The 15,163-nt window shown below is 38.9% G+C and overlaps 1 protein-coding gene across 3 annotated transcripts in view; it reads left to right on the forward strand.

Moving 5' to 3' along the window:
- PPP2R5E (protein phosphatase 2 regulatory subunit B'epsilon) overlaps window positions 1–9,599 on the forward strand; it is a 53,817-nt gene extending 44,218 nt beyond the window's left edge. For 2 of the 3 annotated variants that reach the window (XM_035893559.1, XM_009638010.2), the window contains exons 12-13: window positions 1,968–2,069; window positions 4,763–9,240. In XM_035893559.1, coding sequence (XP_035749452.1) covers window positions 1,968–2,069; window positions 4,763–4,862 — 202 coding nt within the window. In that variant the 3' untranslated portion in view covers window positions 4,863–9,240. Of the gene's footprint in view, window positions 1–1,967; window positions 2,070–4,762; window positions 9,241–9,537 lie in introns of those variants that run through there. The other variant, XR_004841886.1, reaches the window with a different exon arrangement.
- Window positions 9,600–15,163: the final 5,564 nt, after the last annotated feature.

Here is a 15,163-nt window from a genome sequence, read left to right on the forward strand (position 1 = left end):
TTCTCTATTATACACAATAATAGAGCAGTTGCTTCATGTTAATAGCCTATTAATTTGGTGGTTTTATTTTTAAACTGAATGACCTAGTAGAAAGTGTTTTAATGAAAAATAAAACTATTACAGTTAGATAAATAAATACTATTACAGTTAGATGCTATGTATTCTATGTTTTAGTTGAAAAGTTTTTCTAAGTCAAGATGGTTACCATTTAGTAAACCCAGTATTCCTAATGAGCTGTGCTACATTCAGGTTGCAGTTGCTTTAAGACCTTACTGTGAAGTATTTCTAAAATACTTCATCTTTTCAAATATTAGTCTTTTTAGAACCATAGAATTATTTAGGTTGGAAAAGACCTTTAAGATCATCAAGTCCAACCGTTAACCTAACACTGCCCTTCTACCACTAAAGGTGGTGAGGGTTTGTTCTATACCTAGCCAAACCCTCAAGTCTGTGTGCTTACGTGACAAATCTAGTGCTGCATTACCAGTCTCCAACCTGCCCATGCTCCTGCCCAGCCTTTTATACTACACACTGGGATGGTTCTGATAATGAGAATATTCCAGTATCGCAGTTCACAGAGTTTTCATACCCGCAGGAATTTTGTACCTTTGACACACAAGCTGGGTTAAGAAACATGTAAAATAAGGAAGGTATTTAAAGAGTTTTTATATTTATAAGAACATTTTTAAATGTAGGCAGCAAAAATGAAAGTCTGTTGAAAGAGGTGAATGATAGACAGGGGTCTGTGGGAAATGGCACATAGTTTGTCTGCTCTATAGGTTTGCTCCAAAGGTTCCTGGCACCTGTAATGTTGACTCACTGCCTCCTGGCTGAAGCGCTGTTTCTTAAGCAGCCCCGTGTCTGAATATGACAACCATAGTAGAGGATCAGGAACTGGGATCTCTTGATTGATAATCTAGTCCAAATTCTTTGGAAGTTATTTTTAGATGTGTTTCTTTCCCTTTTCAGTTGCTTTGTTGCTTCTTTATCTTCAACTTTGCCAGAAAGGAATTTCGACCTCTAGATAATCAGACTATTGGCAGACCCACTATACTTTGGAAACTCTAGTATATTTTAGGTTAGTTATCCAGTCAGATGGTATAAAAAAGTAAACTGATTCTACCTTTTTTGAACCTTTGTGGGACAGAATGCCTTTGAAGCCATTTTGAAATTATTATTATTATAATAATACATCATTTCTTCCCATATGAACAGATCAGGCCTGTCATGATTTAGACAATTAAGCAACTCAAATTCAAATAAGCAGTGGTGTATCAGCTCTTGGGTAAGGTCTGGAACAGCAATAAACAAAGTAGGCAGAGGTTTTATGTCTAGAGAAAGATACGGATATTATATATATTTTTATGTATATGAAAATATAGATATTTTTTATATATGCACACACACAGTTTTACACAGATACTGCAGCACTCCTCTGAAGGGTTTGTGTTTAAGAGTTTTTTGCTGTACCAAAGTGAAAATGAATATGAAATGTATGAGTACAAGGAAATCACTCCTGAAATACAGCCTTGTATTTTGCATAGATGCACTGAATATTCAGCTTCATAGAAAAATCATAAGGAAATATGAATCACTTCCATTTTGTGTTTAAATTCTATTCCTTCTGCCAGCATTGATGATTTGAATCCCTGGAGTTGCATTCAGAATTGCTCCACAGCATGAGGAAAGAGTCTGTATTTATATGTAATAGCTTTCTGTTGTTACCTTTTACCCTGGAGTTTTGGTTTTCTCCATTTAAGTAGTCAGTAGAGACATGAAAGCTGATTCTCGCCTTTAAATATGTTAATCAAGAGTAGTTTCACTGATATCAAAGAATTTACATTATCATACTTGCAAGAGCAGAGTTGGTCGCAGAAATGCCGGTAAGAGAAGACACTTTCATTTCGCATTTGATTTCACCTGAAACTAATAGAGTCCTTTTTTTTTTCTTTTTTCATGTTTCACAGGGCTATTGTGGCTTTAGTCTACAATGTGTTGAAGGCATTTATGGAAATGAACAGCACCATGTTTGACGAGCTGACAGCCACTTACAAGTCAGATCGTCAGCGGTAACTTTTTAAAGCTTTTTTTTTTTTGTCATCTGTGCGTAAGGCCTGCTGTTTAGTTTTTCCCTTACACTCAGATGCAATTGCGTCATCTCACACATAATAGACACAATGTCTCGTTTTTCCCTTTGCATGCTCTTTAGCCTTCTCCTTGCAAGATGTGAGATAATATCACGTCCAGTTTTTTTACCCGTTATGAAATACAGTACCCATTGTGTTGCTTGGGAATCCGCGTTCCTCATGGAATTCCTTTTGACTCCACATTCCAAAAGACTTAGATGTATCAAGATCTTCAGTAATAAAAGAAAAGGGTTTAAAGAGAACACTTTGTCTAAAGACTTCAAAAAAGTGACATTGAGATTTGGAAAGAGACATGAGGGAAAACCCTAAGATTTTATTTTCCACATTACCGATCATAGGCTAGATGTGGTCATAAAGCAAAGAGGCATCTCTCAACCCTTCCATTTCTTATTCAGAGGTCTTGCTGTATCCGAGTCCTTTAGCATGCAGGATCCAGTAGGTACACCACTCACACGATCACTAGTTCCACCCTAGTAAATGCTTTTTGTCTTTTCTCCTGTTTCCCTTAATCTTCATTCTCTAATTATAATGCAGCATCTTTTCTCAAAAGTTTCAGTTTATCCAAAGGGTCAGGGGAAAAAAATGAGGAAACTTAAGGAACTCTGAATAGTTTGCAACTTCATTTAAGTCATACATTTCTGTGACTCAGGGTTCCCCCAAGCAAAGCAAAGGGTACTGTATGTCATCAGACCTTGTAAGGTTAGCATAGTCCCTAAAAGGTCTTGGCAGCCCTATTTTTTGAATTGTGTGACCGGAGTCACACTGTCCTTTTGTTCTGCTTCATTGTAAAATTTTATACATAAAAAAATGTACATGCAGGTTAGTTCATTAATACAGTATTTTACTTTTAGAGACTTGGATATATATTTGAGCTAAGAAGCCAGGTGAATTCTGGATAGGTGTTGATAAATAAGGCTTAATCTCCTAGTGCAGTTGAGACAACACTAGCAGATAAGGCAGAGAATCTCAGGACTGGTCATCTAATCCAGCCATTTACTGAGGGAGTTCAGTGACTTAAATCAATTTGCAATTGTATTTTGCCCCTTAAGATGAGGAACTGTGCTCTTAACAGGACCAGACACCGTAGTGGTGTGTCCCGTGTCTGGGTAATGGGTGAGGTTTATTGACTGAACTACACAAAGAATTTTTCTTGCACCTACTGACGCCGTATCTCCTAGCAAGCCTGGTGCTAACCATTTCACCATTTGTGTTTACTACTTACCATTTTAAAACATGTAAATACCCAAATGTATAAACTGGGATATTTACCTTGATGTTTATAGAAAATCTTTAGGATCTTAATAAAACCACATTTCAAAAGGGTAGCTTTGATACCATTTAAAGCTTGAGGAGAAATACGTTCAATATTAATGACTATGATAGGTAAGTTGGATGAGGTGATCATCCTCTAACAGTCTTTTAGGTAAGCAGCCATATATTTCATAATGATTAGAAGATGAATAGCGGTAAGTAGGCTGAAAACGTCAGGCTATTTCACTTATTCTTGTATGTAATCTTAAATACTTCCTAGTGAACGTGGACTTATTTATCTGGAAGTTGCTTGTATTTTTTTCATATGTTTAAAATACTCTTGGGAAATTAAAATTTCAAATAAACGAGCCAGATGTTGGCATTTTGACTGAATCAAGATATGTAGGGATGTTTCTAATCCACTGAAATATTTTTCAAGGATTCTGTAATGTGAGTGGCAGAGAATCTGTATCTCTACAATTGTTAGATTTCCATTTCACCTGAACCTCTGAGGTGATTTAATAGAAATTGAAAGCATTTTGTACCTTGCAGTATTGGGGAGATTTATTCAAAGTAAGCTATGGCAGAGACAGGAAATTTAGAAAGCAAATAATGCAGGTAATGCAAATGTTATGTTAGCTTTAATTTTATCAAATCAGCCATGAAAGTCAGTTGTTAAATCAACTTGTAGGAATTCTTATAGGAATTTGGTAAGGAAAAAGAAGTAAATCACTGAACAGAAGACACATCTTGTAACTTGAACTTTCCCTTGGCTGGTACCTAAGCTATATGAAAGCCACCAGTCAATATAAGAACAGTGGTTCTAAAAGGATAAGGGAATGCCCGCTCTAGAAAGTGGCTGTTACTTAGAAGATTAAAAAATACCTTTCTTAAATAAACAAACTGGAAAATAATTAAATACAAGTTATGAATGAAATTAAATGTTAATATATTATTATACATAAATATAAATATATAACTAAATATAATGATAATATAATGTTATTATATATGATATAATAATAGAAATGAAATGTTAATTTTTATAACCATGACATATTTGTTCCATAATAAAAGTTCACTGCATTTTTTTGTTCTGTAGTGGAAATTAGTGTCTGTGAACACTGTCACTTTGTTCAGCTTACGTTTTATGTTCTTTTCCTACTAGTTTGTTTAGTGATACTTACATAGGTAACGAAAAGAAAACAAGAAAAAGAGTATTCCCCAAAATTAAGTGTATGTTAGGAAAATTGCAGTTGTGCTCAACAAAATTAGTGCTGCTAATTAATGTCAACTACATATTTTAACATAAATATTGTACAGTCTTCTCTCCTGCTAACTCTTTGTTTTATTTCATCTGTCAGTGAGAAGAAGAAAGAGAAAGAGCGTGAAGAACTGTGGAAAAAACTGGAGGATTTGGAATTAAAGAGAGGTCTTAGACGTGATGGGATAATTCCAACTTAACAAAAAACAAAACAGCATTATTAACCTGTGGAGTCACACATTTATGTAGTAGAAGATGGAGCAACAGTTTTCTGTATTGTGCAACTTTACAGTAGATTTCACATTTGTTTCATTATTACAACAGCACTGTATATACCTGTCTCTAAGTAAAGGAAAAAAATAAGGACTTTAATCCAAAGTTTGGACAGCAGATGGACTTCTCAGAACTTTGCAAACATAATCATTGTTTTAACCCTTCTTTAAAACCAGTCTTCAAAGATCTGTTGATGAAAATTGCGATGTCAAATTCCATTGTCAGGACCTGTTCCTTATTTATCGTTAGCAGAGAGTGTAATACAACTTTCAAATGTGAACAATCTTAAAATTTAGCTTGTCTTTCTGCTAAACTGTTAAGTGTATTTATAGTAAAAGAGAAAAAAAGACTGTCATTTCCTTATGAGTTTGTGTAACATCCTCCTTCTCTGGATAACTTTACTGTAATTTGACTTTTTTTCCTTTTGCACATCTTCATAAGTTGAATGTCCATTCAGATCAGGGCCATGAAAAACATAGGTCCTGAATAAAAGTTTTGTTTACTGGTGTGAGCATTTTTTTAGTACCAGGCTGTCTCTGGTGCTTCCTTAATTTGAACATTAGGAGTTATAAACAAGTAGGTGATAAACATAGTAGGGAAGGGAGCTTTGGATTCATGCACCTATTTATTGCAAATCCAAATTAGTGTCCGCAATCCTTTAAAAATGGGCAGTGGTAACACCCTGGGCGTCAGTACCTAACCAGTATTAGTGATATGGCATTGGACACACATACCGGAGTTGTTTTAGAAATACTAATTGCTAAATTATTACACTATGTTTTTATTGGACCATTTTGAAAGAATAAAGACAAACGCTAAACAGTGCAAGCATGAAATTGATCTCCAGTGGTCATGGGTCTGATTGCAAATTGAGTTGAGATAGCAGTTTGGACTGTTTGGAGTTGTTGCCTTACTTTTTAATATGTATTTATAAAGTGTTCCAGCAAAAGAGGATGTAGCCTCGAAGAAACATTCTATAGTGTTTTTGTGGTTCTAGTACTATTACTCATCACAGTACCAGCCCTATGGTCTTAGCTGGAAAGGATTCTGGATAATAGACTTCTGCATTCTCATCTGGATGCTCATTCCTAACTACTGTATTTGTTACCAAAAGTGGTTCTACAAATGCTACTGAAAAAAATTCTGGATATCCTAATGTTCTGAGTATTAATAATAAAGTTTAAAATGCTTTTATATCAAAGGTGCATTGTGACCAAATTGTTTAAAACAAAAGAAAAAAAAATACAAAAACAAAGGAGAGGGCTGTATTATAGGTATACATTATTGGCTATCTGCTTTGTATTTGAAAGTGGAATCTTACATCTTTGGTAGGTAAAATGCTGATAAGACTTATGTACAGTATATATTTAGCTAATGCAGTTGCATTATTATATACCGAAAGGTATGTGTTTCAGGATTTTTCTCCAGGATGCTTTTGAACTGTTATAGACATATGACAACAGTGAATTGATAATCCTAAACCATCAATCCAGCAGTATTTACAGTATAAAACTGAATTGGTGTTCATGAGTCTTTGTGATAGTTGCAAACATGAATTTATGACCTGTTGCCATTGATAGAAATACAGTATAAATACAAGCTTGTATATTTTTCTTCCTACCATTTAAATATACAGTAGGATTTGAAGTTTTCATGTTTTCAGGCACGGAAAAGAGGTAAAAAAGAATTCCCTCCTAGACTACTGACTGTTTCAGGATTATCAGGTCACAGTTTGTACTCCTGGGTCTGTGCACACAAATGTTGTAAACTCAATGATTTTGTAAAAACTTGACCCTGTTAATTCTGGAAAAAAAAGTGGAACTAGTCATATGCAACACCAAACACAACATGGTTTAATGGGATTAAATTGAGCTTCTTTTAAGAACACTGACTGGGACGCAATGTAAAGTAGGCAGTTACTGTCATAGTTGAAACATTTTATTTTAAAGTGCTGAAGCAAAGGTGCAAGCTGAAATACTGAAGATTAAATAAATTTATAACAAATCCTGTCCCTTAGCCCATTGATTTTGACAGTCTTTTATTTCTGTTACCAAAAAATATTTGCCAGTGTGATTTCTGTATGAAATGATCATGCTTTCCAAGAGGGTGGACTAAAACTCATGCTTAAAGACTTATGTTCAATTGTGAAAAACTGAGATAGAACGGAGGAAAAAAGGTAAATGTTTTCCACCTGGTGGAGCAAAACACAGCAATGTGAAATTAGAAAAAGCACCTTGTCCTGTACTTAGAGTTTAGGTGAGTGTTGTTTGTTCATAACTATTTTTGGTTTTGACATGACATTCTGGTATTGATCATACAAAACTGATGAGAACCTGATGGGTTGCAATATTTTGTTACCTCTGATGTTACCTCTGATGTGGGGATAGTGGGGAGTCTCTAAAGTTTATAGATGATTTATCACTTCCGAGAAGGAATGTTTCGTTAAAGTGAATGGGACGATGTGATATTAGTCACTTGACTCTAAAAGGCTGATACGACACTAGGTTGCACTGTGCGATGTACGAGAAGAAGCACTTGCCACAACGATACCACCGTACCCCCGGGATCCACTGTTTGCCGCAATCCAAATGCGATGTCCTGCCGCTCTGCAGAGCTCCCATTGCTGTCAGTTGGAGTTGCAGGCAAAGAAGAAGGCAGCGTATGGGCCCAAGTGTGATCAGTGCGTCTATTTAATTATGCTTTTGTTTGCTTCTTGAGTTCCAGAAACTACCTTTATTTGTGTAAATGTTCTTATTAACTGCTCGTACAGCAGTTGTTGGGTGGTCGCTCGTGTCCTGCACCATATTGGTTTCAGGAGAAAGGGTTGAATGCTCTCTGGTAAAAGCAAAGAGCTGCATTTTCAATACTAGGGCATTGCATCAGGTCATGGGGATATAACAACTGTAAAAGTAGGGTTCCTCTCATACACTTTAAATTGAGCACACATTGCTTTCTTCATCTTGCAAAGTCTCCCTTATTGTTTTCCTTTCATTGCTTTTGAGTGTTTTTTGTCTCTCTTCCAAAGGTTGGAATGCTTTAAATATAAAGTATTCTAATGCCGTTGGCGTGTTCACTAGCAGGGTTACAGTAAATTTAATCTTGGTTTTGTTAGCATAAATAAAAGGATTTAATTTATTTTTTTATCTCCTCCTATATATGGAAAAATCGAGGGTGTCAGAGCCAAGAATTGCTTGAGTAAGAAATGCAGCAGCTGTACTTACATTATACATGCGTAAGTACAGCCTCGGGCTCTCTCACTCTATGGGAAGGAAAATACATCAGGAGCTTTAAAAACCTTTTTATTGTTTTGTGAGCAGGGGGGAAAAGACTATAGAGTCTTCTCCCCCCCCAAGTAAAACTGAAATAATTTGCTTTTAGTTCTGTCTTGGAAAACTAAGGCAGCCTTTTCTCTTAAGTGTGTAGCCATGCCATCCCAAAGCAGTTGCCCTAAAAACAAGACGAAGGTGACAATGCGCAAGATTGAAGAATGTTTGTATTTATGTGTGGCTTTTTAATTTGGGCTCACCTGCTTCCCTCAGCAGCTCCGGAGTGAGCCACGAGTTAGTTTTTCTAGTTGGTATGTGCAGCAGATTTTGTATAGCCCAGCTTTTCGTTTTGAAGTCTATGAAATGGTATCTTGAAACAGAATGGAGCTAATTTTGATTGAAAACTTTTATCCAAGTGTTGCTTCCCATCCACAGGAGCATACACTTTTTATCATGACCTCTCTGAGTACAAGTTTTTGTTGTTTGGATCACTTACTGTAAATATGTTGTATTCATAACCTCATGTAACGATGAGGAGTTTTCAAATATAAATAGTACCGATACATTTCTTGTTGTTGTCCTATTTTTGATTGTAGTATAGCGAATGACCTGTCATGCTTTTTGTTTCAAGGTTAGCATTAGATTCATAGATCTTACTCTTTTAGCATTTCATTGTTTAAGCAGGAGAGGGCAGCAAAAGTTCATTTTTCCCCATAGGAATGCTCTGGTCCATTACTGTTTTTAAACTTAGATGCATCTAACTATCTGTGGGTAGGGGGGAAAAATGAAACATTTTTTATATATATTAAAAGGTGCATATGAAAATATATAGACTGGTCCAACCAGACTGTGAAAATGTCTTCTACTCTACATCGAAGTAATAATAAAAGAAAAATACCTTCCACCTCTGGGTAAAGTACAAGCAGGTCTTAAGCTCTTGGATCCAAATGTCATTCTTTGGAAATAATTTACTTTCTTAAAAATGGTATCAAAGAAACTCGAACTCAATGGTGCTCCCAGCTATAAATGTGTAATCTTCCTCTTTTGCACATGCTCAAGAGGCTCTGTACTGTGGGTGCATCTAAATAAAGAAGCAATGAAGTGTTTTCCAGGTGCTTGGCTTTTTTTTTTTTCCACCTCCTCCTGTCTAAACTTCGTGTACCTTTTTGGCAGTGAACTTCCAGCGATCAGATACCCATTCACGTGTCTTAAATGCAAGGACACTTGTCTGAGAAAAAAACCCCACCAAACAAACAGTGAGGTGGTAATTGGAAGTTTCTGCCAGAATTACCATAGTAAATGCTCAGTTTTCATTAAGTTTATTTTTTTTTTAAAGGTCCTCACGATGATGAGCATCCTCGTACTGCATGCAACCATGCCGGTGAGGGAGGTAACGAGCAGTGGGAGGTAACGAGCAGTGGGTATGGAAAGGCAGTAGAGCCACGCAATGTCCTTTATAAACCCCCTGAGCCTTACGCGTTGCAGCTGGGAAGGAACTTGTTCTTTTATAGCAGCATTCTGCTGTTCCCGTCCTTGTGCTACTCTGCCTTGCAGTTTGGAATCTAAGAGAAAGGCTTGAGATGGTTACGTACATGGGACACACCCTCCGGAGAGAACCACGGATAGGGCCTGATCAGGGGCACTGCTGGAATGGCTTTAGCAGAAGCGCGGTAGATACGGATGCTGCAGTAAAACTGGAGACAAGACATCTTAAGCATCTACTTCTGATTTTAAAATATGAGTTTCCTATGTGAATTATTCCAGTAGCCTAATTCTTAAAAGTTCTTTGCATTTTGATTTTTTTTCCAAATGAAATTTTCAGCAGTTGGATCTTGCGCGCCTCTGTTAGAGGAGCTCATTATCACAAATCTCTTCAAGTATTTGTAAGACAATATTCAGATCACTTAACAACCTGATGTCTCTTTACTTTCTTATTGCAAGGCCAGTATTTTCCAAAGGAGTTAAAAAAAATTACGAGAACATGCAGCAAGTTGGTCTTCAGGGTAGGATTTGTCTTTAGTACTTGCAAGTTAGAAAACAACCTTTAAAGGATTGGAATGAAAAACTTAAATTAGTTTCCTACTTTTGGTAATGGAAATTGCTTTGCTAATTTTTCATCTTTGTCTTTCTTGGTTTCTCACACAGTAGCAGAGTGCCTGGTTTACCTTACGTTAAGTTTGAACCCCAGATCACAAGTCTGTGGCCTACAGAATTAGTTTTGTGTGCAGGTAAAGGCTGCTCCCGAGCCTGTGTTTGGGTATTGCTTCAACGTGCAGTAAAGCAGTAGCTTGGGTATTAATTAGAAAGGTCTTGCATTATGATTTCGGAGCGATCTATGGTTTTAAAGATTAAATGCTGAAGCCAAAGAGAATATCCTGAATTTGTTAGTAAATCCCTTGAAAGAAAGTTCACTAACCCACTGTGAGCAGTGACTGCAGGCTTTTCTGGAAGTCTCCATCCCATGAAAAATTGTCATACTGAAACTTTTACATTTTACTATTTTTCTGGTTCCTCCCCCACTACTTCATTTTGTCTATTCTCTGCTCCCCCCGCCAAATCACTGAAGGTGTGAGAATTTAGGGGTCACTCAGGAGGGATGGAAAGCTTGCAATACATGTAAAGAAATACGTATTTTGTCTAACTAAACAGTGGCTCGTACCTTTGATATACGCTTGGAAATGTCTGGGAATTTGTCTTGCATTATCCCTGAATCTGGGAAGTTCTTTCAAAAAGAGAGTGAGAAACGGATATTCTATGCAGCTGCTGAATCTTGTTTTTGAAATTCTTTGTCACCACCTGGGACAAGTTTTTGCTGGTGTACAAAGCCTCTGCCCTTCACTGACAGAGAAAGCAGCAACCCGAGAGGCAGCTTTTCCAGAGCACCTGGCTAGCGGAGCGCTGCGCCGAGGATACGCCTGCCGGCCGGAGCAGGAGCAGCTCAAGCATAGTTGCCCTGACAGCAAGGAAGGGAAGACATTGCCTCTGTACGAGGATGTGTGCAGACCTCCAGCAACAACAGGCAGAGATTACCTGCAAACCTTTTTTGAATTGAGCAGGCTTGGGTCAAGTTTGAATCTTTACCTTCTGCGGAGCAGGAGCAGCTCAAGCATAATTGCCCTGACAGCAAGGAAGGGAAGACATTGCCTCTGTACGAGGATGTGTGCAGACCTCCAGCAACAACAGGCAGAGATTACCTGCAAACCTTTTTTGAATTGAGCAGGCTTGGGTCAAGTTTGAATCTTTACCTTCTGGTGACGTGGTTGAGCTCTGTAAGCAAACTGGTCAAACAGTCCAGCTCAGTTTTGGGTATCTTTTAATATTAATTCTGCAAAATATACTGGGTAGGACTACAGCTTATGCTCCTCTGTCATTCCTATGACTATGTGATGACTCCCATGCTTTTCTAGATATTACCTTGGCTATGTGGATAATGTGCATAAGTGGAAAATCGCTGTACACTTCACCATCTCCAACCAAGACGGGCGTCTGCAGTGTATAGTCTTCCATTTTGGGCATTGTGGAGGCAGTAGGCTGAAGTCTGCAGCTGACAGATCTCGGAGTAAACCGGGACTTGGCAAAACACAGTCTTGATTTCTGGAGCAAGGAAATGTGGAATTCAGACAGTGGTAATTAGTTTATTAGTCCACAGACTATTTCACAAACACAAAGGGATATTATCGCTATTTGCCGTCCGTGACACTCATCAGACAGTAATTTCATGGTTAGTGATTATGCACTAGATTTCAAATGTCAATTCTGGCCAGACAAAAACTACTCTCGGGGATACAAAGGGAAGAATATTTCCTACCGCGGTGCGGTGCCCCTTTCTCCTCATGCTGCTGAGTGATGCCAAGCACCCTGCGACGAGGCTCTGTGAGCACAGGCGTCAAGGCTTGCAAGGGGATGACTTTAAGCAAAATTTGTGGTTCTATTCAAAATTGTCATAAGGGGGACAGGATTAGTGACAATGGACCAGTGGGGATTTTAGCCTACTCCGAGCAAGTGCCTTTCCATGCAGTTAAAGAACTGGGAATTTTTTGGGAGGTCCTGTGGAGCTTTGTTCTCACCAGGCTTCGCAATGTAACTCTGCTTGAGCAGAAACTGTGTTGAAGTGGTTTTTTTCAGATGCAATTCTGTTTCTATAATGACTTTCAATCTGTTAAGTCCACCTAAAATGTCTAACTTGAATCTTTGAAAGACGCCTCCCATTGCTATCTATTTGATTATTAAGAGTTTGTTGGTAAAGTACTTTGAAAGCGTTGAAAACTACAAATCTGCTCCAATATTTAGAAGTGCTTCTGCAATAAATGCAACAGAACAGCTAAAGGTATAGGAGATAAGGGCTTTGATTTGACACCTTAATGTAAGATCACCCAGGGAATAATGTTTTTTCCTTCCCTTTTTCTTCCCCCACCTGACCTATTTCTGTTTTCTCTTGCTGTAGAGCTAATTCTGCTGATGGTAAACTCGAATATGCGCAACGTGGAAGCCAAACGAGAGAAGAAACGAGCTGCTTTCAAGAGCTGTGCTTCCAGAGAAGGTCTGTGCAAGTCCCCCTTAGGGCACAACCTTCAGTGCTCTTCCCTCAAGCCCTCCCCTGGGCATGGAAATCAGTGTCCAGTTGTCCCTCTGAGCTCCTGGAGATGGGATGCCTTAATTTAGGGGTGTATCTGATCAATATCTGCAAAGATCAAGTCCTTGCAAGCTGTGTAAACTTTATTGATTGTCCTAATATGGTTTAGACAGGCCAAGCATATGCAAGAATTCTTGCTGGTTTATAGGGTTTTGCTGGAATTTGGGAGAGCATAGGTGGCTGCTTGTTCCTTGGCATTTTAGTCCATCGGCTTTCAACTTTTTTGACTTCTTTTTTCTTTGCATTTTCATCTGGTTTTGTTGCAATGAGCGTGTGTTAGTAACTTTCTGTGCAGTCCAAATGCACTTTAGTAGCAAAGATCAAGCAGTTCCAGGAGCAGCACAACTACCGACGCTTGGCTTCCCGGGTCTCTCCTGCATGGCTTTGTTAAACACGGCTTGCAGGAGCCAAGTCTGAGGCACTGACTCCTCTGACACATGGTTGAGCTTAACTGGGACAGAAGCTGTGGAGAGGAGAGCTGCCAGCAGTCAGGCGCACATGGCATGATAACACAGAATTTATTTCCTTAGGGAACTTTACCATAAAGGGATATTGGACTCCTTGCCTGGATTATGGGAAGTGCTATCCCAAGAGCAGCCCCTGGTTTATATCGAGTCCTTCAGGCCTGACCAAACCAAGAAGGGGCCTTAGCACTTACTGCACACTACCTTGCAGCAGGTGTCGGGTCATGCAGAGTCTATCCTTCAGTTTATGAATTCAGTGCCTAGGAAAAGAGATTAACTGAATAAGTTAGGCTGTTAAGACACCCCCTTTTTTTTCCCTCCCTTTTTAATCAAGCATAATTTATATCCCTATGGGTTGGTTTTGGCTGGGATAGAGTTAATTTTTCTTCTTTTCCACTGGCGGGGTGTGAGCAAGCAGCCCTGTGGTGCTTAGTTGCCAGCTGGGGTTAAACCACGACACCCTGCTAAATCCACCATCATTAAACTGCTTTTTCTTTTCCTATTCTAAATGACCAATCCAGTTTCAAATCATTGGCAATGAAATGTATGCAGTATATGACTTAATGGGACAATATCTGACCTATTATTGGGATTTGAAATCTAATAATTAAATGTAAATGCTTGGATTCATTGTCTAGGGAAACAGAACCTATAAATAAGCCATTTAATGCCATATTGCTATTTTCTTTTGATTGGGCATCAATTAGTCACTGATGAAGGATATTTAGTTTTGGTTGCATCGTTATTGCAGCAGGGAGTGTTAGCATGGAATCCAGGTCCTGAAGTAATAAATGACAACTCAATTTCTAATGCCTGAGCTGTCATTTCTGCGTAAGTTTGATTTCCTGGGATGACTGTTTGACCAACCTTCATTCACTGAGGTAGGACAGTTGCAAGGCAGAACTGGGATAAGTGTTATATCTCATTGCTTTATTGAACTGAACAGAAACAGAAAAGTCAGATGAAAGGGAAGCATTTCCCTTACAACAATATTTTTCAGTAGCCAGGATGTGCAAAATACAGGTAAGGCTTAGGAGCAGTGATTTCAAGCTTGCTATGGAAATACTAGCAGTCAGTTAAAATTGTGTGACCCTCTATACTGGCTCCTCTCCATCTATGCTGCCTGACTTGGCAGTGGTTGAAGGCCCCAAAACACAGCTTTGAAATGTATTTTCCTTCACTATAACCTTGAATTGTTTTCCGTGTGTTCGCATTCTGTCATTCCCATCCATTATCCTCATTGGTTTGTTCATGCTGATACATACCCCAAGTAACGTCTTGCTGCCTGGAAACATCTCTTTGCAGAGTTGGGGTGGTTATCTTTTTGCCTGCAAAAAGCGGACTGGGCGGGTGAGAGGAGAAGGGTTTCTGGCATCCCCGTACCAGTGGGATGGGAGTGTGAACGATGCAGGGAGGACATACCTGCTCTGTACGGGTATGGCTCCTCCCTGCCCCGGGTGCTGGGGAGAGAGGACTGTGGGGTAACCCTCACCTACTCCACCTGGGCTCCCCAGTCCTTAGGTTTTCTATCTCACAACGCACTTCCCCGAGCGCCTCGATAACTGGGCACCTCCTGATCCCTCCTTGCCCCAACCTGGTGCATGTCCTCTCTCATTCAGTTTTCCTTTTCTTCCTCTTATCAGAGACCATCTTTTATCCTGTCCTAAACTCTTCCCTCTCCCTCAAGAGGCAACCCTTCATCCTTATTGCCAAATCCGCTGCAGCCCCAAACTATGTGCCTCTGACCTGGAGCTCATGTAGGCTTCAGTTGTTTTGTCTGAGCCTGCTCCTCCTGCAGTCCAGAGCTCGTACCCTCATTACCCACCCTTCTGTAGGAATCCTCTGGCAGATTGTCCTGGTTTCGG

This window comes from Egretta garzetta, unplaced genomic scaffold (genome assembly GCF_000687185.1).
Source record: "Egretta garzetta isolate BGI_Z169 unplaced genomic scaffold, ASM68718v1 scaffold95, whole genome shotgun sequence".
NCBI lineage: Eukaryota > Metazoa > Chordata > Aves > Pelecaniformes > Ardeidae > Egretta > Egretta garzetta.